The following is a 27,727-nucleotide window of genomic DNA, read 5'->3' on the forward strand; positions in this document are numbered from 1 at the left end:
TATGCATAATGACCCAGCCAGTTTAACTGAAGGGTTGGACACCTGAGTGGGAGCCAAAGGCAGCCGTTACTGCAAAGGCTGGGCTTGCCTTGAACTACCTGCTGACACTTGTCACTTCGCCTCCCTCAGGCAGTTTCTCACGGCTACAGGAGTCGAGTCTTTCACCTGTTGCTGCAAAGTTTGTACTGTGCTCTGTTGCATCAATGAGGAGACTTGAGCTCTTTATTATAGTTTTCTGGCACTATTAATTACTTTGGCAAACATTTTCAGCTGAACACTCTAAAATGTGGACATTTTTCACACCCCTTTAAAAAACACAAAGTTTCACATAAACCGCTGCACATAGCATGACTTTATTTTACAATCTGATTTGAAAATATTTAATTATGCATATATACGATTATTCAGCTCATACAGTGCTTTGTATGCATTGTGAAGTTTCTGCATGATTACCATGTTTACAATATGGGAATCTTTCAAAAATATGGGACTAGATTTTGGCCGCTCTGATGCCTATCAGGACCTGCACATCAGGACTAATCTCATCCTAAAACCATCTCTCCTCAGATTCTTAATTGTGGAAATTCCTCCCTGCCTCCTTGTGTGTGGAACCCAATCTCCATAGCCAGGGCGAGGTAGCTTTAATGATCCTACCTTGGATAAAATAGAGGCATTATAGTCCTAACGGCAGTTTTGGCCCTTAAACACTGCCTCCATTCATTTCTGAAACAATCTGATTCCCTCTCTACCTCTCTCTGCCCCCTCTCACTATTCCCTATTTTTGTGTCAAGAGGAATCACTTGCCATAGTGTGTGCCTTTTCCCCAACATCGTCCTCCTGATATCTTCTCGTTGTTGTGGAAAACTATCGATAAACCAAGTGGGACCCTCGGACTGCAGAGTGCCCATTTTTCTCCCAAGACAACCTACAGGAGAAGGCTGCAACCCATCAGCCTTGACTGACTGACATCACTGCAAGGTCAGCTTTGATTTTTCCACTACTGTAGAATGCATGTTTAATATGAAGTACTTATTTATGTTTTGACAAATAGGGTTTCTTAAGGAAACAATCACTGAAATCATTATTGTTTTGGTTTTCCTTTTTAATGGCATCATTATTAAAATCTTGTAAAATATTTAAATGGGCGTGTCCTTTAGCCGTGCCAACAATGCTATTCTGTTGCACTACTGTGCGAATAAGCCTGTTTAAATAAGCGTAATTAGTGTAGGATGTCATGTACTTGTTTGTTACATTTGGACACTGTAAATAGGGTATAGTGGGACTGATTAATACCAGAATGATCTGAGCATTTACCCAACCAGCTGCATTCTGTAGTTTATCAAAGTAATTTATTTATTGAGGGCAAGATGACAATTTTAACAATATGCTGTGTTGTTTTGTTGGCAACGTGAACAGTATAGCTGCAGTAGAGGCCAAGAATTTGGGTTTAACTAATCTAGTCATTTTCACAACAGTGGCTCTTGATTAAATCCTGTATACTAAGTATTTAATTCTAAGACTAAGAAATAGTGAAGTAAGGAAGAGAATAGTAGATTTTAATGAACTCACATATTCTGAAATACGTACATTTTCACTCAATTTTCAGTCTGTACAATTGGACAAAAGTTGCTTGTGTGTTCCACCTTTGTCTCCAATTGAAGGGAAAATGCAAATGACAGGTGTGACTTTACTAAAATGAGGGTACTGACATCAGAGGGTGGAAAGCCTTCACTCCTTTACAAACAAATAGTCAATGTTTGATGAAATCCTGAAACTGTCTCTTGTTTTAATCACAATTAAAATAGTATGTGATAGTATTTCCTAGTCTTTAGATCTAGGAAACATTTGAGAACTACTTAGGTGAACTAAAAAATACAAAGTAAGCATTCTTAAACAAAGCTGTTCGACACAGTTCCATAAAAGCTGTTTTTTAGTACACGCATGACTTTTAAAGGAGTAGTAGTATTTTCTGTCACTGTTCCCACAGTTTAGAAAACAGGACCAAAAAGCTACTTAATGGCCTTTTGAGGGTGTGGCTGATGGTATTTTTTTTTTTTTTTTGAGTGTGCTAAACGGATCTCAATACCTGTGAGTCACAGTGGGGCTATTCCACTTTATACGATTACCTGACTGAGACAAAAACTGACATGATGACACATGCCCACGGTTCAGGGTGGGGGTAGTCATCACATCACAGTTGTGTAACAATGTGCGTGTGTGTCAAGCCCCTCCCAAATTAAGGGTATAAAAGACCCGCTCCAACCTTACCCAAACATTCACTCTTGGGGATTTCTCAAGCAAGACTTAACTGACTTTCAGAGACACACACGCTTTTTGACCATTGTTTTTTTTGGACACGTGCAAGAAGCTTTCTGAGGAGACATGGTGTCGGCCGGCTTTCAGATGATGGGCACTGCCCTGTGCATTATTGGCTGGATTGGGGTCATCATTACCTGCGCCCTGCCCCAGTGGAAAGTGACAGCCTTCGTCGGCCAAAACATTGTCACCGCTCAAACCACTTGGGAGGGCATTTGGATGACCTGTGTGGTCCAGAGCACAGGTCAGATGCAGTGCAAGGTTTATGACTCGATGCTGGCCCTTTCCTCGGACCTCCAAGCTGCCCGCGCCCTCACCATCATCTCTGTCCTGCTTGGCGTTGTTGGCATCCTTCTCTCTCTCGCAGGGGGCAAATGCACCAATTGTGTGGAGGAAGGGAGCGCCAAGGCCAAAATCGGCGTGACATCTGGTGTGATCTTTATCATTGCTGGTGTTTTGTGTCTCGTCCCTGTGTGCTGGACCGCAAACACCATCATACAGAACTTCTACAACCCAATGTTGGGCACCGACAAAAGGGAGCTTGGAGCTTCACTCTTCATCGGCTGGGGGGCCTCAGGCCTCCTCATCCTGGGTGGTGGACTCCTCTGTGCCAACTGCCCTCCCAAGGATAACTTCTCTGCCAAGTACTCTGCTCCCCGTTCAAATGCACCCAAGGACTACGTCTGAGGAGAGAAAAGCCAAAGAGCCTCAAAAAAGACTTGAATGAAATACTTCGGGGTCCATGACATTGATTCATGTTGCCACAATAAGTACGATTTGAATTTCACAGTGTTTTCATTGTGCTCACAGTTGTCGAGTTACAGCACTTCTATAGATTTGTTTTATCAGTGCCAGGATGAAGAGATTTGCACCACACCCAAACAATACGGACTGATTGACACAATGCTTAGTTGGTGGGAGTGAAAGAAATACACATCTATATATTGGAACAGCATATATAACAACTTGATTTATTGATTTATTTTCCTTTTGTTTTCATCCATTTGTACCCTTTTACATATTTCATTTCAAAAGGCGTTTTATATGTGACTGTCTAAAACTGTAAATAAAGATTTTTTTATTAACATTGAATTATCATGCTTTGTTTTGTTCTTTGAGGTTTCATAACCTATCATAAAAACAACTTCTCATCTAAGACGGAAGCTTCAGAAAAAAGAAAGGAGGTGGGACTCTCTTTTACACAACCCATAGATGTAATAACATCTGTAAAACCAATAAAAAAAAAAAATTCAAAATTATACATACTATCAAGTTGTCCCAAAAAATAAATCCTAATTATAGTGTAAATACTCCTAATTCACTTATCCTACAGACAAAAGAAGTGTGGAAAACATTTGAACTTAATTCAGACATAATATATAACTAAACATTATCATGTACGAAGCAACAAAGTACACTCTAATTTATGAACAACCTAGTATTAGACGTGCATATAATCCTGTCAGATTTTTATATCATCCTTATGAATTATGAGCTATGTTTTTTACAGGAAACATACATTTTCCCAATTTCTGAGGCATTACCTGTCGAACACTGCCTCTTGCTGTTAACAAAATAACACATCCTGTTTGTCACATATGATCACGTTTAAACACCCAGTAAAAAGTAACAATACTTTAATCACCTGTAGTTGTCATATAATTAGTGATGCCCATTTTATAAGCATACAGCATACATTTTATTTTTTAAATAACATTACCTACTGTATGTGTTTGGCTTTTGTTCTTGTTCAGACCTAATACGTGAACCCAAAATAGAGTAGGTTTATCCGGTTTTCTTCTTCAACAAGTTGGATGTACATACCACATTTACTGTATAATCTTAAACACAGTTTATCAACAATTTCTGGAAAAGGTTAATCAGTCATGTGTCATTTTATATTAATGTTTGAAAGATTGGTATTTAGAGGAAGTATAATTTAGTATAATTTTCATGCTTTTCTGCTCGTAGCCCAACTTTTTACTTTAAAATCTTTGTCAGTTAGAGAGTAAAAGGTTGATGGGAAACAAGTTTTTTTTTTTTTTTTTTTGTATTTGACCTTGAAGCTTTGGATTCAAGCAGGTCAGCACTGTCAAAGGTCCCTGGATGTTTGTGTGTAAACTGATTCTAGCCAATAGGAGCTGAGGACTGGTATTACATACCCTCATGTCTGTGTCCCTTCTTCTCCCACAACAACCTTTATAAATACAATCCCACACCATTCCACTTGTCTTTCTTCTTGGATTTAGAGTGTGGAACCAAGCGAGCAAAAATGGTTTCTCAGGGGATTCAGATGATTGGTATATCGTTGGCTGTGATTGGCTGGTTCTTGGTCATCGTGGTGTGCGCCTTGCCCATGTGGAAGGTCACCGCTTTCATCGGGGCCAACATCATCACGGCTCAGACCATCTGGCAGGGCATGTGGATGAACTGTGTGGTGCAGAGTACTGGCCAGATGCAGTGCAAGGTGTATGACTCCATGCTGGCTCTGCCCCAAGACCTGCAGGCCGCTCGTGCCATGATCATCATCTCCATCCTGGCTGGAATCTTTGGACTGATCTTGTCTATCGCTGGCGGGAAATGCACCAACTGCATCGAGGAGGAGCAAGCCAAGTCGAAGGCTTGCATCATGGCTGGAGTTTTGTTCATCATCTCGGGGTTGCTCTGTCTCATTCCAGTCTCCTGGTCTGCCAACACCATCGTCAGCGACTTCTACAACCCGCTGATGATCGAATCCCAGAGGTATGAGTTGGGAGCATCGCTGTACATCGGCTGGGCGGCTGCTGCACTGCTGCTGTTGGGAGGGGGGCTACTGTGTTGGAACTGCCCTCCCAAAAATGAACACCCCCACTACCCATCCAAATTCACACCTGTGAAGTCATCCTCCTCATCAAGAGAATACGTATAGGATGTTTAGCACTTCTTAAATGGACCTTTGAGGTCACAGGAATTTGGAAGACTTGAGAGAAATCATAAAAACTTAAAACTTATTTATTCTCTGGCAATGTAAGTACTGCATAAAATCACAGCTTGCCACAAGCTGAATGCTGAGTTTAGATTGCGGTTAGTGTATGTGTCTTTGACCTTTCTCACAGCGGACATTTTGTCTTGTCAAGCAAGTGTAACTAACAGGATAAACAATGACTGCATCTCATTTAGTAGTGCCAGCGGGGATTGTGCATGCTGGCTCACTGTCACACCTAGATGGAACAAATTCACCATCAATGTTATCATTGTGCTGTTTCCTGCTATGATAAGTCAACAGTCTACTTAAACACCAAACAGGAACTTGGCATATGTTTAGGACTCAAAATGGAAGAGCCTTTTTAAAAATTTTAAATCATGTACTGTGTCTGGATGATGAGTAACTAGAATGTAAATCATGATCATAATTAATCTGTGTAAATATTTAGTCAGATTGTTGTAAGGGATTCACAGTGTAACGTTTCTTTATTGTCATTCAGATAGTAACATCTCAACAAATAAAGACAAAAAAACATACTTCAAGTATAACTTATTAGTTTTATAAGTTTGCATTGATTAGATCTGTCTTAGAAAAAATAAGTAAACACTGTTGGTGAAGGAAAATCTATGCATTTTTATCTGTTGTCCATTTTCACACAGCCTGCAAATTCTTCAAATTAAGTTTCTGAATCTTGTAATGTTCTGTTACTGTAAATAAATTATATAATCACTGGGTGATTACTGTTTACTTACTTTTGAGAAACTCAAAGCATATACTAGTACTATACAGGAAGGAAAAGAGGTACATTTTTCAACATCACAAGGTAATCTGAGGACAGTTATGCAGCAATCTGGTTAACATGAATTAACCAACACTAAGGGTGTTACTGTTGTGATGTAGTTTACATTGGAAACAGGATAGAAGATATATTACCTCCTTAAACCATACATTCTTAAATTGTTTGGGGTTAATTTCCAAAAGAAAAAAAGCTATTTACGCACCATGGAACAGATTGGTATAGCAGTCCCAATAAACTACATCTGTCTAATCGGTTTTGCCCTCAGTCAGGCATTGATTTTTCATCAGAATCTCGGTGAGCACCGTCAGAGGCAAATGCACTAACAGCATCCAGGCTGAACCAGCCAAGTTCAAGACTGTTCTTGTGTATTGGGGTTTCTTTATCTTCTGATGGGCTGCTGTGTCTCATACCGGGGTCCTGGGCCCAGTTTTTCTTTTTTTTTTTTTTAAAGTAATCCAGTGGGATTTCAGGTCACGGATTGGATCAAATCTTGGAAATGGGTTTTTCAAAATCAAAAGAGGGATTCCAAACTAAGATCAGAACATGTAATCCAATCTTACATTTGATCTGGATCAAACCTGCCCTTTGGGTTTTTCAAAACTTTGAACTCGGTTTGGGATCTATTTGATCCAAAAAAAACAGGATTATCCTGATCCCATCAGAAGGGTGGATTCAGTTGTGATTTTTTGAACCAAATAAAATCACAGTTTTTTCTTAAGTGAATGATCACAAAATCAATGTTTACTGATGATATATACATGTCTTCATATTTGAAGCATATGTGAAGCATGTCACATCTAATCAGATATTGTGTAGTAAAAAAAATAATGTAAAATGTTTCTGCTTATTACAGTTTTTCTGTTTCTTAAAATTAAAACAAACAATGGCTATTTGTGCCCACCGGTATTTTGCCTACCTGTTGTTCTTTGCTAAGCCAGTAGGCTACGCTGTTGGTTCCATTTAAGGCTCTGGTTAACAAATCCAATCCAATGTTCCTTTAAAAAACTGGCATAAAAGTAAGATGGATCAGGTGATCCTGGATAGCAAAACATGGGATTTCCAAATCCGTATCAATTTGATCCGATTAAATTTTTTTTTAAAACTGGGCCCTGGACATCCAACACCATCATCAGGGATTTGAACAACCTGAGCTTGATGAATGCTCAGTAGATACATGAGTTCAGAGATGTTCATGGTTTAAAGTGATGGTTCGGAGTAATTTCACCCTAAGGTCCGTTGTACCATGACTTTGAGCCAAACAACCCCCCAGAAGCTTATTTCACGATTAAATAAGGTAGTGTCTCCAAAATTACCTCAATTATAACTTGTCTCCCGCTAGATGTTCTACAGCACTTTTAAAAAATAAGTTAAATTAATAAATATTTTTGTTGTATCTCTTTTCGGTGTTATAATTTGTAGACGCTTCTAAGCACTCATTTTACTGCCGGTAGCAGTAGCAGCAGAAAGCAGAAGCCAACAGGCAAGTGTTATTTGAATAAACTCCTGGTGTACTTACAAACTTTCCAATCCATCGTTTTATGAGTACACAACCTATTTGTATTAGTGTAGAAGTTTGGTATCATTTCGGGCATTATTAGTGGGGCAATGTACAAGATACGCTCTTGGATCCGTTAGCGCCTGCACTAAGCTATTCAGCTGAAAACGCTACTCTACGCTAACTCTCCCAATGTTCGACCCAGGTGAAAAAAGCTTCTGGGGGGTTGTTTGGCTCGAGGTCATGGTGCAAAGGACCCTAGGGTGAAATTACGCCAAACCATCACTTTAAGCTTCTACCCCTCTGATGATGAAAATGTACTAAGCCATCGGTTCTTTAAAACATAGAGGGGATAATGACGACTCATTTTAAATGCGAAGGGTGTTCTGCTAAAGCAGGCGATTAATTTAATTATTCAGAGAGGAGTTGGTTTAAACTAAAGTAAAAATATATTTTTTTTCGAACTTGAAGAGCTTTAAAATGTTATGGAAAAGTATTATCAATTCTTGCAATCACTAGCTTTCACAAAACACATTTTGGTCCCTCGATTGCAATGTGGAGATTGTTGTTGATGCATGATCACATTTCTGGATAAGGTGTGTGAACAGTTTGTTTACCCAACAGGTATTTGTCATAGGATGTAGCCTAGATGCAAATTGACAGCGTCATCTGACAGGACTGGCTTCCTGTGTCTCATCATTTCCTCAAAGTCATTGTTGCCAATACTGAAACAGATCCCTCCTCCTCGGCTTGGGCTGAGTATCTGTCTTAACTGGGCCACATCTTGTGTCCTGATCATAGCACGGGGCATGTTAATGTCTGCTTTCTGTTTGCTTTCATCACCTGCCACACTGCCATTCAACATCAGTGATACAAGCATGGTGGAGTCCCTGCAACAAGAAAGACCAATAATTCTGGGTCTTGTGTCGTATCTATTTTTTTTATATATATATCTAACTAACCTAGTGTTTACTGTGGTTGACAGCTTAAGTTCAGTCACTCAACATGATATCTAAATGCATTTAACCTTATTTGACCAAACCACTAGTGACAAAAAAATTTCCATCTTGTGAAAACCTTTCTTTTTATCCAAAATTGTCTTAATGTGGTAACGAACACAAGTGTAAAAGTCTCTATGTCTTCTATTATGAACAGTAGACACTTGCTAAGTCTCTTTAGACTTAAATATAACAATAACATGAGTTTCATAGTGAAGAGATCTCATCTCAGCAATTTGTCTTAAGATGCCCCATCCCTACTCTGGTTTTAAATGGACACAGCAAAGTGGCTGCTTGTGGAAACAACTAGAGGTGATTTGATCATTTGCGATCTTTCACAGTCTGAGCTGAGCTGGTTTCAGGACCTTTGAAGTCCCTGAGTGGCTGTAATTCCATCCAATAACCCCGTCCGATCTGCAGGAAAATCTGCACATGAAAGTGTGTTTTCCAAGAACAAAAGCAAGACATTTTTTTAAAATGGGTGTCACTCCTCTAGCTCTAGGAAGAGGAATCTTGTTTGGCCAGAATAACTCGCTTGATGAGGAAACATCCCTCCTCCTGCACATTCCCTGACAAGCAACAAGTGAAAGAGCTGTGTCACTCTGAAAGAGGACCCGATCTGTATGCTGAAACGCTCTTCTCTCCTGCCGCAGACAAAGTCTCTTTACCATGGGAAGGATTGGCAAGGAAGTGGCCGGTCAGGTCATAAGCTTCATAGGCATTATTGGGGTGGCAGTGACCTGTGGGATCCCCATGTGGAGAGTGACCTCCTACATTGGAGCTAACATCACGACAGCCCAGATCGTGTGGGACGGCCTGTGGATGAACTGTGTGATGCAGAGCACTGGGCAGATGCAGTGCAGGCTAAATAACGCTATTATGACTATGACCGCGGATCTGCAAGCCGCCCAAGCCCTGGTCATCATCTCACTCATCGTCGGCTTTATCGGCTTCATGATTACCTTCGTTGGAGCCAGGTGCACCAGCTGCCTAAAGGACGATTCATCAAAGGCTAATGTGGTGATCACAGGTGGCTGTCTCCTCATTGTTTCTGCCATCCTGGTCCTGATCCCCGCCTCCTGGTCTGCAGCCGTCACCATCATAAATTTTAATAACCCCTTGACCCTTAATACACAGCAGAGGGAAATCGGAGCCGCCATTTACATCGGCTGGGGCTCTGCATTGTTTCTTCTGATCGGTGGGATCATCCTAACCACGTCGTGCCCTCCGCAGAAACCCATGTATGGATACCCAGGCTATCAACCAGCACCTATGTACCCTTACACTGGCCCAGGGCCAAACCCGGCAACATATGCCCCTGTGTATGCTCCCCCATCCAGCCAAACATACACAGGCACTGGGAAATACGCACCTAACAAAACATATGCAGCACCACCTACATACACTGCAAGACAATACCTCTAAAAATGGAAAGGACAAAGAGGACAATGATTTTTTTCCATCCATCGATACATCTTCGTCTGCTTATCCGGTGTCGGGTCGTGGGGGGAGCAACTCCAGCATTTTTGCCAGGATGGCTTTAGGAACTTATGTCATTAGACAGTAAAATTGCACCAAAATAAACATTGTATTTCTAGAGGATGGTATGTATTCCAATACATTGTTGGGATTTAAAATGAATTCACTTAATCAATCACTGTGACCTTTGAATTATTAGAAATCTTTTATTAAATGTTTTCTCTTTTGCATTGATTTTGTGCTCTAAAGTAGACATTTAAGAAGTTTATGGTCTTGATATAAGAGAAATATGTCAACATGGCTTTGTGCATTGCCTTGCTTCTCATACGGATGCTACTTTCTATGTATTTATCTTGTTATACAGAGCAGATTTTGTAAATAGCGATGATTTGTGATGTGTTTTTCTATAAATGCAACTATTTTTCAATAAAATGTAGTATATTCACTTATCTGTTTGTGCAGTCATTATCACAAGATATCGTTGCTATTTTATGCAATGCTATGAAAAATCTCTGACATTTTACACGGACAGGGCACTTCTGTGTCTGGGTGAGTGAGCGGCAGAAATGAAATGAAAAATCCATGTAAATTGTCCTCTATAAACCTATAAAAATAATAAAGGTTTTTATAAAACAATCTTAAGTTATTTTATTTGATGTGTTATTTCACTGTAATCTGAAATACACAGACATGAAAAACCCTGACGATACAAAAAAGTTTTTCTTGTGATCTAATCTCAGTGAGGACTGTCATTCTGATTGAAAAACAAAACAATCCATTCCTTGAATAGTATAGGCCTACCATAATATGGGAATAATCAAAGAGAAGTAATTAGTAAAACCATAAATGGACACACTTTCCGTTAACATCTGACATCCGGTGATACTGCCACCCATGTTGGTGTTTTCTTTAAACCTGAAACAAGTGACTGGACCTGATCTTCAGGTAACATGAACACAACAAAACGATGGCCACTGGCAGGCTATTGTTCCAATTGCCTCTTTACGGGCTTCATTTACATAACGTCATTTAAGGCTGATGTCCTCTCGTCAAAACTACTCCCTGTCCGCGTACAGATACTGTGAAGAATCTGGTTGAGCCAGGTCAGAGGGAAGGATGTTCTGACTGCACCTTCACGTTAGACATCCTTATAAGCACAGCAAATGTACAACAGTCTGTATTCCACCTAACAACCCGAGCTGTGCTGACCTGCTCCTTCAAACTTCAACTCTTCTGCTCCTGTTCAAGTGCTTCAAACAAGACCTCATCATGGTGTCAATGGGACGACAGATGCTGGGCTTTGCCATGGGCATCATTGGCTCCCTGGGGACCATCATCGTGTGTATCCTGCCCATGTGGAAGGTTACAGCCTTCATTGGAGCCAACATTGTGACAGCGCAGGTCATCTGGGAAGGCTTGTGGATGAACTGTGTGACGCAGAGTACAGGCCAGATGCAGTGCAAGATCTATGATTCTCTGCTGGCTCTACCGCAGGACCTTCAGGCTGCCAGAGCTCTTACGGTCATGGCCATCATCGCTTCTGTCTTGGGCATCCTTTTGGGGATTATGGGAGGCAAGTGCACCAACTTTGTGGAGGATGAAAATTCCAAAGTCAAGGTGGCCATTGCCGCAGGAATCATCTTCATTATTTCCGGTTTACTTGTCCTGATCCCCGTCTGCTGGTCTGCCAACACCATTATCCGGGATTTCTACAACCCCACCTTAATCGAAGCCCAGAGGAGAGAGTTGGGGGCTTCACTCTACATCGGCTGGGGCACAGCTGGGCTTCTCATCTTGGGTGGTGGCCTCCTCTGCAGCTCCTGCCCAGCCAAAAACAGCCCAGAGTATCCAGTCAAGTACTCTGTTGCCAAGTCCGAAGCCACCAGCCGGGCCTATGTCTGAGAAGCCCATTCTCTCTCCTAAGAAAGACTTCTAATTATTTTACTTTTCTTGAGTTACCCTCCTTCGTTGTAAGGTTATGATTGCATCACAAGTCGCTTTTCTTTTAGTGACACACAGAACTGGTTTTCTGATAAATTCACATTTCTTTGTTGGAGGCAAGAGAGTTTCTTGAGGAACAGGAAATCATTTCAAAAGATGTAGTGTGAAACCACTGTACCGACAAGAAAATCTTCCAAGAGCACAATGACTGAATTGAATGAGAGCTATTCTATATAAAGTGTGTAGCATGCACCTACATAAACTGCTAGACAATACCTCTAAAAATGGAAAGGACAAAGAGGAAAATATTTTTTGCCAGGATGGCTTTAGGAACTTATGTCATCAGGTAGTAAAATTGCATCAAAATAAACATTGTATTTCTAGAGGATGGTATGTATTCCAATACATTGTTGGGATTTAAAATGAATTCACTTAAACAATCACTGTGACCTTTTGATTATCAGAAATCTTTTATTAATTTTTTTCTCTTTTGGATTGATTTTGTGCTCTAAAGTAGGCATTTAAGAAGTTTCTGAAGTGTTGATATAAGAGAAATATGTCAACATGGCTTTGTGCATGAAGAGTTGCATTGCTTCTCATACGGATGCCACTGTTTATATATTTATTTTCTTATAATACAGAGCAGATTTTATAAATAGTGATGATTTGTGATATTTTCTGTGTATGCAACTATTTTTCAATAAAATATTTGTAGTATATTCACTTATCTGTTTGTGCAATCATTATCACAACATATCGTTGCTATTTTATGCAATGCTATGAAAAATCTCTGACATTTTACACAGTCAGGGCACTTCTGTGTCTCTGTGTCTGGGTGAGTCAGAGGCAGAAATGAAATGAAAAATCCATGTAAATTGTCCTCTATAAACCGATAAGAATAATAAGTTTTTTTATAAAACAATCTTAATTTAATTGTGTGTTATTTCACTGTAATCTGAAATACACAGAGACATGAAAGACCCTGTTCAATAAAGACGATAGAAAAAAACAAAGCTTTTTATAAAACAATCTTAATTTATTTAATTTGATGTGTTATTTCACTGTAATCTGAAATACACAGACATGGAAAAACCCTGTTAAATGAGGACGATACAAAAAAGTTTTTCTTGTGATCTAATCTCAGTGAGGACTGTCATTCTGATCGAAAAACAAAACAATCTATTCCTTGAATAGTATAGGCCTACCATAATATGGGAATAATCAAAGAGAAATAATTAGTAAACCATAAATGGACACACTTTCCGTTAACATCTGACATCCGGTGATAGTCCCACCCATGTTGGTGTTTTTTTTTTAAACCTGAAACAAGTGACTGGACCTGATCTTCAAGTAATGTGCACAAACAAAACGATGGCCACTGGCAGGCTATTGTTCCGAATGCCTCTTTACGGGCTTCATTTACATAACGTCATTTAAGGCTGATGTCATCTTGTCGAAACTACTCCCTGTCCGCGTACAGAAGTATGTGTATGTGAAGAATCTAGTTGGGCCAGTGCACCGGTTTCAGGTCAGAGGGAAGGATGTTCTGACTCCACCTTCACCTAAGACATCCTTATAACCACAGGAAACGTACAGTCTGTATTCCACCTAACAACCCGAGCTGTGCTGACCTGCTCCTTCAAACTTCAACTCTTCTGCTCCTGTTCAAGTGCTTCAAACAAGACCTCATCATGGTGTCAATGGGACGACAGATGCTGGGCTTTGCCATGGGCATCATTGGCTTCCTGGGGACCATCATCGTGTGTATCCTGCCCATGTGGAAGGTTACAGCCTTCATTGGAGCCAACATTGTGACAGCGCAGGTCATCTGGGAAGGCTTGTGGATGAACTGTGTGACGCAGAGTACAGGCCAGATGCAGTGCAAGATCTATGATTCTCTGCTGGCTCTACCGCAGGACCTTCAGGCTGCCAGAGCTCTTACGGTCATGGCCATCATCGCTTCTGTCTTGGGCATCCTTTTGGGGATTATGGGAGGCAAGTGCACCAACTTTGTGGAGGATGTAAATTCCAAAGCCAAGGTGGCCATTGCGGCAGGAATCCTCTTCATTATTTCTGGTTTACTTGTCCTGATCCCCGTCTGCTGGTCTGCCAACACCATTATCCAGGATTTCTACAACCCCACCTTAATCGAAGCCCAGAGGAGAGAGTTGGGGGCTTCACTCTACATCGGCTGGGGCACAGCTGGGCTTCTCATCTTGGGTGGTGGCCTCCTCTGCAGCTCCTGCCCAGCCAAAAACAGCCCAGAGTATCCAGTCAAGTACTCTGGTGCAAGGTCCGAAGCCACCAGCCGGGCCTATGTCTGAGAAGCCCATTCTCTCTCCTAAGAAAGACTTCTAATTATTTTACTTTTCTGGAGTTACCCTCCTTCGTTGTAAGGTTATGATTGCATCACAAGTTGTTTTTCTTTTAGTGACACACAGAACTGGTTTTCTTATAAATTCATTCAAATTTCTTTTGTGGAGGCAAGAGAGCATTTCTTGAGGAACGAGAAAACATTACAAAAGATGTAGTGTGAAACCACTGTACCGACAAGAAAATCTCCCAACAGCACGACTGGATTGAATGAGAGTTATTCTATATAAAGCGTGTATCAAACCTAATTTTTCTCTGAATGTAAATCTAAGCTGTGCAAGAAGTAAAAATGTTAATGATCAACTAGGGGAATGATGGAATGAAACTGTACAGCACCTTTGATATATTGTGAATTTACAGTATAAAATATTTTACCAATATCATGGTTCAATGCAACATCAAAAGATGTTTTTATTTACTGAAATCACTGATTTTTAATTAAACATTTACATAAATTTGATTCTTTTGTGTGGCTATTCTCTTTCAGTTTTGATCTGTTTTTTGGTTTTTTTTGCTGTTTACATTCAAAAGTTTGGTTTTAAAGTTGATCAAATCTTTTAACTCAATATTATCAGGGTTGCGTAATATAGTGATGATGACCCAGCTTTCCATGCTGGCTGTCACAAAGGAAACTGATGTACAAGTTTCTGACTGATATCATTTTTTTTTTTTAGAAGCATAAACCTGTAGTGCATGCTGTCTCTTTATTAAACAGGAAATAACAATTGTCATGGTTTAGAATTGAAGTGTATTTAAAAACATTCAGCATATTATGCAAAAAAAATTAATGGATAATATGATTTCACGGAAAATAAAAACAAAGTAAAACAAAAACAACATTCAGCAGTATGCTTGAAATCTTCATGCAGACATTAAACTATTTCAACCAGTTCAACCAGTTTTACAGTGTTGAGTGGCAGTCAACCCTTTTTTGTAGAATTGGCTACAGTACACTGTGTTCTAACATGTATCAAGAGCCTTACCCATAAAACACCAGCAGTTAAACAATCTTCAAATTCAACAATATCTATGAGGTTTGAGGAATGACTTTAAGTTTTTAAGTCTTTAAGGATAAGGTTGGCATTATTCTATATTTTTGTCATTGTCAACAAATCCCATATTTAGCAAGACTGCTGCTGTAATCAGTCAGCGTAACAAGCTACAATATAAGTTATAGGGCAATAGTGCACCTTCCATTTACATTCACAAAAGTGCTTGTTTTGTCACTGACAGTGTCATTATGGAAAGGATTTCTAAGGAGGCCGATCTTTCTGTTAAAGAGTAAGATCCTTTTTTAAAACATAAAAACATTCTCAAAATTGCGTTCGCTAAAGCCACCAGACAGCATTGTAAAATACACTTCATTTTTTTAGAAGCATAAACCTGTAGTGCATGCTGTCTCTTTATTAAACAGGAAATAACAATTGTCATGGTTTAGAATTGAAGTGTATTTAAAAACATTCAGCATATTATGCAAAAAAAATTAATGGATAATATGATTTCACGGAAAATAAAAACAAAGTAAAACAAAAACAACATTCAGCAGTATGCTTGAAATCTTCATGCAGACATTAAACTATTTCAACCAGTTCAACCAGTTTTACAGTGTTGAGTGGCAGTCAACCCTTTTTTGTAGAATTGGCTACAGTACACTGTGTTCTAACATGTATCAAGAGCCTTACCCATAAAACACCAGCAGTTAAACAATCTTCAAATTCAACAATATCTATGAGGTTTGAGGAATGACTTTAAGTTTTTAAGTCTTTAAGGATAAGGTTGGCATTATTCTATATTTTTGTCATTGTCAACAAATCCCATATTTAGCAAGACTGCTGCTGTAATCAGTCAGCGTAACAAGCTACAATATAAGTTATAGGGCAATAGTGCACCTTCCATTTACATTCACAAAAGTGCTTGTTTTGTCACTGACAGTGTCATTATGGAAAGGATTTCTAAGGAGGCCGATCTTTCTGTTAAAGAGTAAGATCCTTTTTTAAAACATAAAAACATTCTCAAAATTGCGTTCGCTAAAGCCCCCAGACAGCATTGTAAAATACACTTCATTCAAAGTCGATAGAAACAAAATAAAACTATTAAAAGCAGTTTTGGGTGGCCTTTCCACTTTACCAACAATCACATGTGTAGTTTTGGTTGAAATAAACACATAATTTACCGATTTACATGTGAAAATACGTTGGCTCTATACACGCTAAAAGTATTGCTTTTTTAAAAGGAGTCTGGTGGGTTTAGCGCTGCTTTTGGTGCTGTCTCTGTAGGGATCCTTTCCGTAATGTTGTCAGGCACTTATAATAATAACGTGAGCCTGTCGGTGGCAAAAACTGCACTTTTAGTGCATGAAATTAGGATTACATTGCAGCCTGGTCTGTGGCTGCTGTTCACAGCGTTATCGCTTAATACTGAACCAATTTCAAAGATTGTAGTTCCCATCAGTCACTTACACACAAACATATAGAAAAATAAGGTCCAGGTTGAAAACAAATTGCCCTTTAAAGCAGCAGGACGGAGTATGTTGGATCAACAAGTGATCTACTGTGCCCATGTTCACCGTAGTGAAGGAACGTGTTACTCAGTGTAGTGGTGTGGCTCATTGGTGTGTCTTAACACAAAAAGGATAACAAACTAAACTTACTAATACGGCACAGAGATAAACAACATATCAGGCTTTTGATACACATACAATATTTGTAAAAAGAATTAATTCATTGTTACAATATTTAAAACAAATACAGGATAAAAGGAAGGTCATAAAGTAGCCTTATCCTTTACTTTTATGGGTTTTAGTAAGTAATAGTAATAGTAGTTTTTTTTAACATATACAGTATGTGTGTGTATATATATATATATATATATATATATATATACACACACATACATACATACATACATACATACATGCATACATACATCAAATTAAAATGACAGATAAATAAGGACATGTACTTCTCAGCACAATCTACCAAAATTACTAATAGTAATTCAGATAAGAAATTCCCATGTTCAAAAAGGAGTAGGAAGAAGTTCATAAACAAACTTTTCTAGTCCTACCCCCTTTCTCTATTTTTATCTTTTAGTTAAGTACAAAACCATTCAACACAATTCTTCTTTACATACACGTACACCGTATATCTACCTACCTACAGCTCACATAAACCCATGCATACACATAGACACAGATGCATACATACATGCATACACATACATTTACACATTTTTTTCTTTCTTTATTTTCCATCTATCTTCTGCCTTTCCGTCTATCTATAGAAAATTAAATAATAACACATCCATACTAGACTTAGTATATAGGTCCAGGAACCCAACAGTCAGTATTTCTTTTACATCTAGATTTGGAGGAGACCAGCAGTTGTATCCCTATCAATGTCACTACCGTGTTGTACAATATATTGTACTGTAATTAGGATTTTCTTGCCAGTGAAAAATGAAAACAGACCTCAAACTTTGTACTACAGTAAATGTCTCTAAAAGTCCATTAAAGCCAAAGTCAGTATGTCAACCTCATAGTCATTATTTCATTTTAAATTAAAGTTATACGGAAAATGTATATTGTAAAATGTCCAAATGAGACTGTCCTCCTGAGAAAAATGACAGAAATGACCCAAATCGAGATATATATCTATATGCGTGTGTGTATATGTACATGTTCAAGTGACAGACCCCTCTAGTGTCTGTAGTAATTATAAGGAAGTCAGGTGACTTTAACACGGGACAACACTCTTCATTTCTTGATTCCAACCAAAAGTCAACGTTGCTTTCTTTAAACCATGACCGTGGTCATTCCCGAACCTTATCCAAGTGGTTATTATTGTGGCCATGAAATCAACACAGTAGTTATTTAACCATACTTTTTCCCCCATATCTAACTACATCATGCCTAAACAGAATCAACCCTTGACACCATAAAAAATAAAATAAAAATGTCAACAGTGATTTGTAACGGCGGTGGAAGGAACGGACACATGTTGTCATCTTGCCGATTATGGCTGTAAATCCTAAAACACTTGTGTTGTTTCAAAAAAGCAGTAACAAGCAGAGTATTTTGTCAGCTAATTTGGAAGATCTGTGTACATGTCATTGTGGGACATCTAGGAAATAACATCAATGCATTTCTATTATGTTCCGAAGACATCTCATTACAAGAATAATGTCAGCACAGCATCACAAGGTGTTTGACTGGTGTGAGCACACCTTGTTGTGTTGCTATATTTGACCTGGCTTCACATTACTAAGTTGCCCTCTGGAATTAGAGAGAGAAACTAAATGAACCTGTTATGCATTGATGATAAAATTACAAACTCACTTATGTCAGAGTGGAATGGAACAGCAGTGATTTAAAAAATGGGTTTCAGTAAATGAATCACTGAAAGTTAAAAAGTATTGTTCTACTTTAATATATAAAATCAACCTTGTTGTTGGATATTATACCTAGTCATATTGTTTGATATATAATACTTTATTTTCAGCTTTAAAAAAAATGACATGCTTATTAATAAAAGCACATACATTTACAAGAAAAATTCAGACAATATCAATCAGTCAAACTATTTATATAGCGCCTTTGCAATACAAAATTGCAATACAAGGTGCTTAACAATACAACGAAAATACAATACAATGACATGGTGTTTTTAGGTTATAAAAAATCTAACTAAAACTAAAAGAATTCAAGTTGATTAAAAAATTCCCAATTAAATGAAGCTAAATTAAAATCAAAATCTCAAACACATCTGAATCCTCCACATAAAGGTGTTTTCACATATGTCAGTAGATACTATTACAGACCGTTTATGCTTATAGTCTAGTTCATAGTCACCACCTTGCTTCTGTGGTCACAACAGTCAGCAGACAACAACAGCTATAATAATCTCAAAATGTCCAGACATTGAGCTGATTTCTTCAGCTGTACGTTTGTACATACTGTACACTTTCTGTTTCTTTCACTGTTGTCCCCAATAATGAGGTGTTTCCTCTGAAACTACCGTATGTACAGTGATTTATTTTAAATGAACCTCAAACACTCATTAGTGTGCACACATAGATACATGTATGTACATATAATGACAAATCATTGTTTGCCTTGACACTGTAGTGAATGGTGGGATGGATTCAAGCTCCCTTTTCGCTGATTCTGTTACCGATACTGCATGTGCTGTTTCTTAAACTCTCTCTTTGTTCCGCATCCAAACTGCCAACATTTTCAAGTGGGTGCATACATCCCTTTCCTTGTGAAAACCCCAAACTTTATTGTCCCTACATACAAAGAATCCTGCATGGCTGGTATTCTTTGGCAGGGCTTCCAGGCGGGTCACTGCCTTCATTGGCAGCAACATAGTGACAGCCCAGGTCACATGGGAGGGCATCTGGATGACCTGTGTGGTCGAAAGTACAGGCCAGATGCAGTGTGATGATTACGATTCCATGCTGGATCTGAGCGCTGACGTGCGGGCGGCACAGGCTCTGATGGTGGTTTCCATAGTGACAGGCAGTGCAGGGATCCTCATCGCTTTAGCTGGTGGAAAGTGCACCAACTTTATTCCAGGGGAGAGTGCAAAGGCGAGGGTTTCAGTGACAGCGGGTGTGTTCCTGATCATCAGTGGAATCCTCTGCTTTATCCCCATTTCATGGACTGCCAGCTTGATCATAATGGACTTCTACAACCCTTTGCTAATGGACGCCCAGAAAAGAGAGCTCGGGGCCTCTCTTTACATCGGGTGGGTGGCCGGGGGACTGCTGGTCTTTGGAGGAGCGCTTCTGTGTTCCACCTGTCCCAGCGAAGAGGATCAGACCCCCCCCATGAACTTCCTACTAAACAAACACGGAAGAAATAGCAGAGAGGATTCGGTCCGATCTTTTACACCAAGCAAGACGTACATTTGAGATTTCTAAAGGACGCACACAGACAACCCACAATGAAGGGAATATGCACTTAGTCCTCATAAGAGAATCACACGTTGGATGAGTGAAGATGCTCTCTGTCGGAGATTGCTTTGAATAATTATGTTACTCTCTGGAAATGAAAACTTACCATGTGGCAGTTTAAATGATAGAAACTCTGTGTTTTACATGTTTGGGAAAGTGTTTGGTTTCAGTTTAAAAGGATTTTTTGTAACTGCACTGTGTGCACCTTATTATACTTGTGATTCTATTTGTTCACAATAAATTACCTTCTGCTCTAAGTGTTGTTTCTCTCATTCTTCTTGTCATATACATTTAAAAAATGCGGTAATGTGGTAATTAAAACCAAACAGCGAGAGAACCTGTTTGTCAGGTACTCAGCAAAGATCACTAACCAGAAAACAAACATGGTGACTCAGGGACTTAAAAGCCTGTTTAGTAGAACAAGACCTGCTTTCAAAAGTTTCATCCATCAGAATCAAGGATTGCTGCATAAATATGAGGGCAGGCTTAAAAAAAAAGTCATTAAAAGCTAATCTTTGGGTTTAAAAGGATTTGTAAAGATGTTTTTTGTTGTTCACGTCGTTCGTTCACAAAACTCCCACCAACCTGATAGGAGTGTTGCTTTCTCATGTTATCAGGCTGCAGATCAGATCAGAGGGTCACATGTCTCAGGGTGTGTCCGAAATGCCACATTTTTCCACTAAGTATAGTAATTCTGCTCTCTCAGTAGGTTACTTTAACATTGTTTTGCACAGTGACTTTCTGTATTTTGAGCATAACTAGGCAATAAAGATAAATGGTGATGAAAATCAATAAGGTCTACACTGATTCTTCAAACCAGTAACTTCAAGGGAAGTGACATATCTTGCATGACAAGACCTCTCATGTGTTAATATTACATTGATATTTGCAGTAGTTTGGTTCAGTCTAAAAAAATTAGACCCTAATACGACATTTATAAGATTCATTATTCAAAAGAAAATTGAAACGTACAATACCTGCACAAATTAAGCTTATAAAGCTGTTAGTAAAAGATGCTGTTCCTGTTGTCAGACGTTACTGTTCCTTTACAATATTTTGACAAAATAACATATATATTTTTTGAAATCTAAAGAATAGTAAATCTAAAATAAACCCTGTGATAATACCCTTGCAAATGAAAAGAGAACCCCCAACAAAAGTTGATTGGACACTGTCTCTTCAAAAACACCGGATTCTAACCATAAAAAGACAACTATTTGTAAGTGATGGTGTAAAGATGACACTAAACTTCAATGGCATGTTGTCATTTTTTTTACTCTTCTTCAAATTACAAACATTGAATGTTGGGATACATCTTTTCAAATAAAACCCAGATTCTTCACCTGAGTTTGTCACTTCCAGTCATCAGCAATAAATGAGCTGATTCCTTGTCATGGTGTTGGTCTTTTGTGACATACTGCGACCTGGTGGCCATTTTTCTCCCATGGCGAGAAAATCCCCCTACATTTATATCGAATGACATCAGAGACTGGAACAACTTTAGCTTTACAGGAAAAGCATCTCTGCGGTTGCTGCTATCACATCTGATCAGTGAACACAGTTTATCTGCACAATGACACTTTTATCCTGTTTCTTATCTGTCTGTATCTTTTTTTTTTATATCTTATATTTCTTTAGTTTACATAATTCCTTGTTAGGTCAGATCAGGGAACACAGTTTGGTAACACTTGAAGGTATCTACATAGGAGTGACATGACACTGTCATAGCACATGAACCCTAACCTTTATGTTATAGTTTATAGTCACCACCTTGCTTCTGTGGTCACAACAGTCAGCAGACAACAGCTATAATAATCTCAAAATGTCCAGACATTGACCTGATTTCTTCAGCTGTACGTTTGTACATACTGTACACTTTCTGTTTCTTTCACTGTTGTCCCCAATAATGAGGTGTTTCCTCTGAAACTACCGTATGTACAGTGGTTTATTTTAAATTAACCTCAAACACTCATTAGTGTGCACACATAGATACATGTATGTACATATAAAGACAAATCATTGTTTGCCTTGACACTGTAGTGAATGGCAATCTCCCTTTATGCTGATTCTGTCACTGATACTGTATGTGCTGTTTCTTAAACTCTCCCTTTGTTCCGCATCCAAACTGCCAACATTTTCAAGTTGGTACATATATTCCTTTCCTTTTTCAGAATAGAAACAAAACCTTTTGTAACATGATCCTCGTCTTCGTCCGTGAAGAATAAGTGAAACCCTAACCTTTATTGTGCCCACATACAAAGAATCGTACATGGCTGGTATTCTTTGGCGGGGCTTCCAGTGGCTTGGCTTTCACGCTGCCCATTCTTATTCTTCTTCAGATGAAAATAACCACCTGATCAGCTCCTAATATTCTCTCAGAGACGCTCGGAGAAAGGAGACGATGGCTTCCAGGGGGATGCAGATGGCGGGATTCGCCATGGCCCTTTTGGGCTTGACAGGGGTGCTCGTTGCCTGTTTCACACACATGTGGCGGGTCACTGCCTTCATTGGCAGCAACATAGTGACAGCCCAGGTCACATGGGAGGGCATCTGGATGACCTGTGTGGTCGAAAGTACAGGCCAGATGCAGTGTGATGATTACGATTCCATGCTGGATCTGAGCGCTGACGTGCGGGCGGCACAGGCTCTGATGGTGGTTTCCATAGTGACAGGCAGTGCAGGGATCCTCATCGCTTTAGCTGGTGGAAAGTGCACCAACTTTATTCCAGGGGAGAGTGCAAAGGCGAGGGTTTCAGTGACAGCGGGTGTGTTCCTGATCATCAGTGGAATCCTCTGCTTTATCCCCATTTCATGGACTGCCAGCTTGATCATAATGGACTTCTACAACCCTTTGCTAATGGACGCCCAGAAAAGAGAGCTCGGGGCCTCTCTTTACATCGGGTGGGTGGCCGGGGGACTGCTGGTCTTTGGAGGAGCGCTTCTGTGTTCCACCTGTCCCAGCGAAGAGGATCAGACCCCCCCCATGAACTTCCTACTAAACAAACACGGAAGAAATAGCAGAGAGGATTCGGTCCGATCTTTTACACCAAGCAAGACGTACATTTGAGATTTCTAAAGGACGCACACAGACAACCCACAATGAAGGGAATATGCACTTAGTCCTCATAAGAGAATCACACGTTGGATGAGTGAAGATGCTCTCTGTCGGAGATTGCTTTGAATAATTATGTTACTCTTTGGAAATGAAAACTTACCATGTGGCAGTTTAAATGATAGCAACTCTGTGTTTTACACATTTGGGAAAGTGTTTGATTTCAGTTGAAAAATAATTCTTGTAACTGCGCTGTGTGCACCTTATTCCATATATTATATACTTGTGATTCTATTTGTTCACAATAAATGACCCTCTGCTCTAAGTGTTGTTTCTCTCATGCTTCTTGTCATATACATTTAAAAAATTTCTGAGTTTCTATCGATTTCAGAATACTTTTGCTGGTTTATAAATCACAAAAGGGTTTAGGGCCAAAATACATTTCTGATCTGTTATTCGACTATGAACCACCCAGACCTCTCAGGTGGTCTGGGACAGGTCCGCTTGCTGTCCCCAGAATCAGAACTAAACAGGGGGAAGCAGCGTTCAGTTTTTATGCTCCACATATCTGGGACAAACTCCCAGAACACTGCAGGTCTACAGCAACTCTGTTCTTTTAAATCAAGGCTGAATACCTTTCTTTTTGATGTTGCCTTTCTTGAAATAATTGTTAATTTCTTATAATGCACTGAAAATTGTATTCTCATATTTTATGTTTTTAATCTTTTAATCGTTTTTAACTGCTCTTTGATGTTTCATGCAAAGCAATTTGAATTACCCTGTTGCTGAAATGTGTTAAACAAATAAAACTGCCTTGCCTTGCCTGTGGTAATTAAAACCAAACACTGAGAGAACCTGTTTGTCAGGTACTCAGCAAAGATCACTAACCAGAAAACAAACATGATGACTCAGGGACTGTTTAGTAGAGCAACACCTGCTTTCAAAAGTTTCATCCATCAGAATCAAGGATTGCTGCATAAATAATAAAAAAAAAAAAAAAAAAAAAAGCAAATCTTTGGGTTTAAAAGGATTTGTAAAGATGGTTTTTGTTGTTCATGTTGTTTGTTCACAAAACTCCCACCAACCTGATAGGAGTGTTGCTTTCTCATGTTATCAGGCTGCAGATCAGATCAGAGGGTCACATGTCTCAGGGTGTGTCCGAAATGCCACATTTTTCCACTAAGTATAGTAATTCTGCTCTCTCAGTAGGTTACTTTAACATTGTTCTCCACAGTGACTTTCTGTATTTTGAGCATAACTAGGCAATAAAGATAAATGGTGATGAAAATCAATAAGGTCTACACTGATTCTTCAAACCAGTAACTTCAAGGGAAGTGACATATCTTGCATGACAAGACCTCTCATGTGTTAATATTACATTGATATTTGCAGTAGTTTGGTTCAGTCTAGCTTGGATTTGGAGGTCAGACATTAATCCCAGCCATTATGGTGTTGGTGAAATACCTTACATGTACTTTTTCCCACTTGAATAACTCACTGCTATTACATAAAACATATGATATAAAGATTAGACCCTAATAAGAAATTTATAAGATTCATTATTCAAAAGAAAATTGAAACGTACAATACCTGCACAAATTAAGCTTATAAAGCTGTTAGTAAAAGATGCTGTTCCTGTTGTGAGACGTTAATGTTCCTTCACAACATTTTGACAAAATAACATATATATTTTTTGAAATCTAAAGAATAGTAAATCTAAAATAAACCCTGTGATAATACCCTTGCAAATGAAAAAGGGAACACCAAACAAAAGTTGATTGGACACTGTCTCTTCAAAAACACCGGATTCTAACCATAAAAAGACAACTATTTGTAAGTGATGGTGTAAAGATGACACTAAACTTCAATGGCATGTTGTCATTTTTTTTACTCTTCTTCAAATTACAAACATTGAATGTTGGGATACATCTTTTCAAATAAAACCCAGATTCTTCACCTGAGTTTGTCACTTCCAGTCATCAGCAATAAATGAGCTGATTCCTTGCCATGGTGTTGGTCTTTTGTGACATACTGCGACCTGGTGGCCATTTTCCTCCATTGCGAGAAAATCCCCCTACATTTATATCGAATGACATCAGAGACTGGAACAACTTTAGCTTTACAGGAAGACCATCTCTGCGGTTGCTGCTATCACATCTGATCAGTGAACACAGTTTATCTGCACAATGACACTTTTTATCCTGTGTCTTATCTGTCTGTATCTTTTTTTTATATCTTATATTTCTTTAGTTTACATAATTCCTTGTTAGGTCGAAATGAAAAGTCATAAATGAACATTGTGTTGACCTGAAACAGAAGAACACATTTCAATTGTATGTCAGTGACTGTGACAAAGCAAAATACTTTGATACTGCCATCTTAACTGATCCCTTAAAGGACAAATCCGGTGCAAAATGAACCTAGTAACCTAATAACACATGTGTACCGAGTTCACCGTTCTCTGGAATTTCTTTTCATGCTAATCGAATGTGACCAGTTTTATCGCAAACCGCTAATTACCTTATAACGCCAGTCGAATGACAAACGCCATGCAGCACGCTGTTCGTCGTTCAACTGATCGTGACTGTTTTCCCAAGATGGCGCCCGCCTGTATACCGAACGGTACTGTCTTTCTAAACTATCTTTTTAATAAACTGTCTGTACACTTACAAAGTTCTCGATGCTTCGGTTTACATTATGCTACCGTGGAAGAGTGGTGCTATTTTGAGCCTTGTTAGTGGTGTAGAAGTAGTGATTTCTTTTTACTTTATCCCAGAGAATGGTGAACTCTGTACACGTGTTATTAACCCCTAGGTTCATTTTGCGCCAGATTTGTCCTTTAATTCCACCAGCAACATGTCAGGATGTAATACAAGAGATATAACGTGTCTGTTCTGAATAAAAACCTAAATGTTTTTGTTCCTGTCCACCCTCTGTGTTTCCCAGGGTGTGAGAGAGTCTGCACAGTGTCCCATGGCTGTGCAGGAGCTGGGCATCAGCCTGTCCATGATAGGCGTCGCCGGGACCATCCTGATCTGCGCTCTGCCCATGTGGAAGGTGACGGCCTTCATCGGCACCCACCTGGTGGTCATGCAGGTGTTCTGGGAAGGTCTTTGGATGACCTGTGTCAGTGAGTACACAGGTCAGCTGCAGTGTAAGCTCTACGACGCCCTGCTGGATCTGTCGCCAGACCTCCAGGCGGCCCGCGGCCTCATTTGCATCAGCCTGGTGCTGGGATGTTTGGGATTCCTCATCTTCCTCCTGGGAGCCCGCTGCACCAACTGCCTGAGCCACCCGAGGATCAAAGCTCGGGTGGTGGTGAGCTCAGGGGCCATCTTCTGCCTGGCAGCGCTCGCCACCATCGTTGCCGTTTCCTGGACGGCCAACTCCATCATCAACGACTTCCACAACCCGCGCGTCCCTGAGGTGCTGAAGAGGGAGCTCGGAGCAGCCATATATATCGGCTTTGTGACATCCGGGCTGCTGTTCTGCGGGGGAGCCATTCTGTGCACAAGCTGCCCACCGCGGAGGGCCAGGTTCCCTTCCAGTGGGTACACACTGGCCAGGACACCCACACACAGCAGCTATGCCATCAAGAACTATGTGTGAAGTGAGGGCTCAGGGCTGAACAGGCCGATTGATATAGATCATAGATATGAAAAAAACATAGCATGTTTAAATATGTGAACATGTTGACACTAGATTTGCCCATTATCCATACAGTTTTTTTTTAATAGAATGATCTCCACAGTGGTGTCCATACCAACCATTTGACAATCTTTGTGGTTGTCATTAAACATGCAGTTGAATTATTAGATCTCCATATAGGGGGGTAATATATTTCACTGTATGCCTGGTACAACTCTAATTATCTGACATCTTTTGAAATAGCTGCAATCTGTCAAAATGAACCACAATATGGATTTCCCTGGTGTTATGAACAATGACTGTTGCCAATTCATTTCACAAAGAAAGCCAGAGAGTTGATTTGTACCCATGTAGCTTAATGTGCGTGCATTTTTAACCAGTAGGACAATGACATTAATCCTGTTTAAGTCGCCATTTTTAGTGAAAACATAAACAGAGAGCATGTGCCATGCTTAAAGCTTGTGTGCTTGTGATTCATTCAATCATTCATTCATTCGTAGTGCATCTTAGAATTCAAAATAAACACCTTAGATTATGTGCCAGTTGAATCTGAATTCTGCAGTGAGAACATTATTACATTGGAACTAGGCTCGATTAGGAGCTCCACTGCTACTGTGAGAACAACAGAGATTTTCCATTATCAGTAAGAACTTGTGCCCTTTAAACCAAATTCTCTCTCAGAAACATGACACAGAGGCTGACAAAT

At 39.5% G+C, this 27,727-nt stretch overlaps 8 protein-coding genes across 9 annotated transcripts; all 8 read left to right on the forward strand.

The window, feature by feature from the left end:
• The first annotated feature begins 894 nt into the window (after positions 1–894).
• Positions 895–6,018, forward strand: LOC114550067 (claudin-4). Its single transcript, XM_028570536.1, has 2 exons — positions 895–978; positions 4,566–6,018. The coding sequence occupies exon 2, from the start codon at positions 4,589–4,591 to the stop codon at positions 5,222–5,224; it is 636 nt and encodes a 211-aa protein (XP_028426337.1). The 5' UTR covers positions 895–978; positions 4,566–4,588; the 3' UTR covers positions 5,225–6,018.
• cldnj (claudin j) lies at positions 898–27,711 on the forward strand. The gene is made up of 2 exons (XM_028570549.1): positions 898–978; positions 26,320–27,711. The coding sequence occupies exon 2, from the start codon at positions 26,347–26,349 to the stop codon at positions 26,980–26,982; it is 636 nt and encodes a 211-aa protein (XP_028426350.1). The 5' UTR covers positions 898–978; positions 26,320–26,346; the 3' UTR covers positions 26,983–27,711.
• On the forward strand, positions 908–3,408 carry LOC114550088 (claudin-4). 2 transcript variants are annotated; one of them, XM_028570592.1, is made up of 2 exons: positions 908–978; positions 2,065–3,408. In XM_028570592.1, the coding sequence occupies exon 2, from the start codon at positions 2,383–2,385 to the stop codon at positions 3,001–3,003; it is 621 nt and encodes a 206-aa protein (XP_028426393.1). In that variant the 5' UTR covers positions 908–978; positions 2,065–2,382; the 3' UTR covers positions 3,004–3,408. The 2 variants fall into 2 exon arrangements, with proteins under 2 accessions (XP_028426393.1, XP_028426403.1); XM_028570602.1 differs by having other exon boundaries at positions 910–978; positions 2,404–3,408.
• Positions 911–12,583, forward strand: LOC114550078 (claudin-4). The gene is made up of 2 exons (XM_028570564.1): positions 911–978; positions 11,301–12,583. The coding sequence occupies exon 2, from the start codon at positions 11,322–11,324 to the stop codon at positions 11,952–11,954; it is 633 nt and encodes a 210-aa protein (XP_028426365.1). The 5' UTR covers positions 911–978; positions 11,301–11,321; the 3' UTR covers positions 11,955–12,583.
• cldnf (claudin f) lies at positions 8,989–10,213 on the forward strand. The gene has a single exon (XM_028570447.1). The coding sequence runs from the start codon at positions 9,243–9,245 to the stop codon at positions 9,996–9,998; it is 756 nt and encodes a 251-aa protein (XP_028426248.1). The 5' UTR covers positions 8,989–9,242; the 3' UTR covers positions 9,999–10,213.
• LOC114550082 (claudin-4) lies at positions 13,523–14,689 on the forward strand. The gene has a single exon (XM_028570579.1). The coding sequence runs from the start codon at positions 13,685–13,687 to the stop codon at positions 14,315–14,317; it is 633 nt and encodes a 210-aa protein (XP_028426380.1). The 5' UTR covers positions 13,523–13,684; the 3' UTR covers positions 14,318–14,689.
• On the forward strand, positions 18,547–20,390 carry LOC114552925 (claudin-4-like). The gene is made up of 3 exons (XM_028574021.1): positions 18,547–18,578; positions 19,694–19,930; positions 20,036–20,390. The coding sequence occupies exons 1-3, from the start codon at positions 18,547–18,549 to the stop codon at positions 20,277–20,279; spliced, it is 513 nt and encodes a 170-aa protein (XP_028429822.1). The 3' UTR covers positions 20,280–20,390.
• Positions 22,723–23,454, forward strand: LOC114550046 (claudin-4-like). The gene has a single exon (XM_028570498.1). It carries the CDS (start codon positions 22,723–22,725, stop codon positions 23,386–23,388), a length of 666 nt encoding a protein of 221 aa, XP_028426299.1. The 3' UTR covers positions 23,389–23,454.
• Positions 27,712–27,727: the final 16 nt, after the last annotated feature.

This window comes from Perca flavescens, chromosome 3, assembly GCF_004354835.1.
Source record: "Perca flavescens isolate YP-PL-M2 chromosome 3, PFLA_1.0, whole genome shotgun sequence".
NCBI lineage: Eukaryota > Metazoa > Chordata > Actinopteri > Perciformes > Percidae > Perca > Perca flavescens.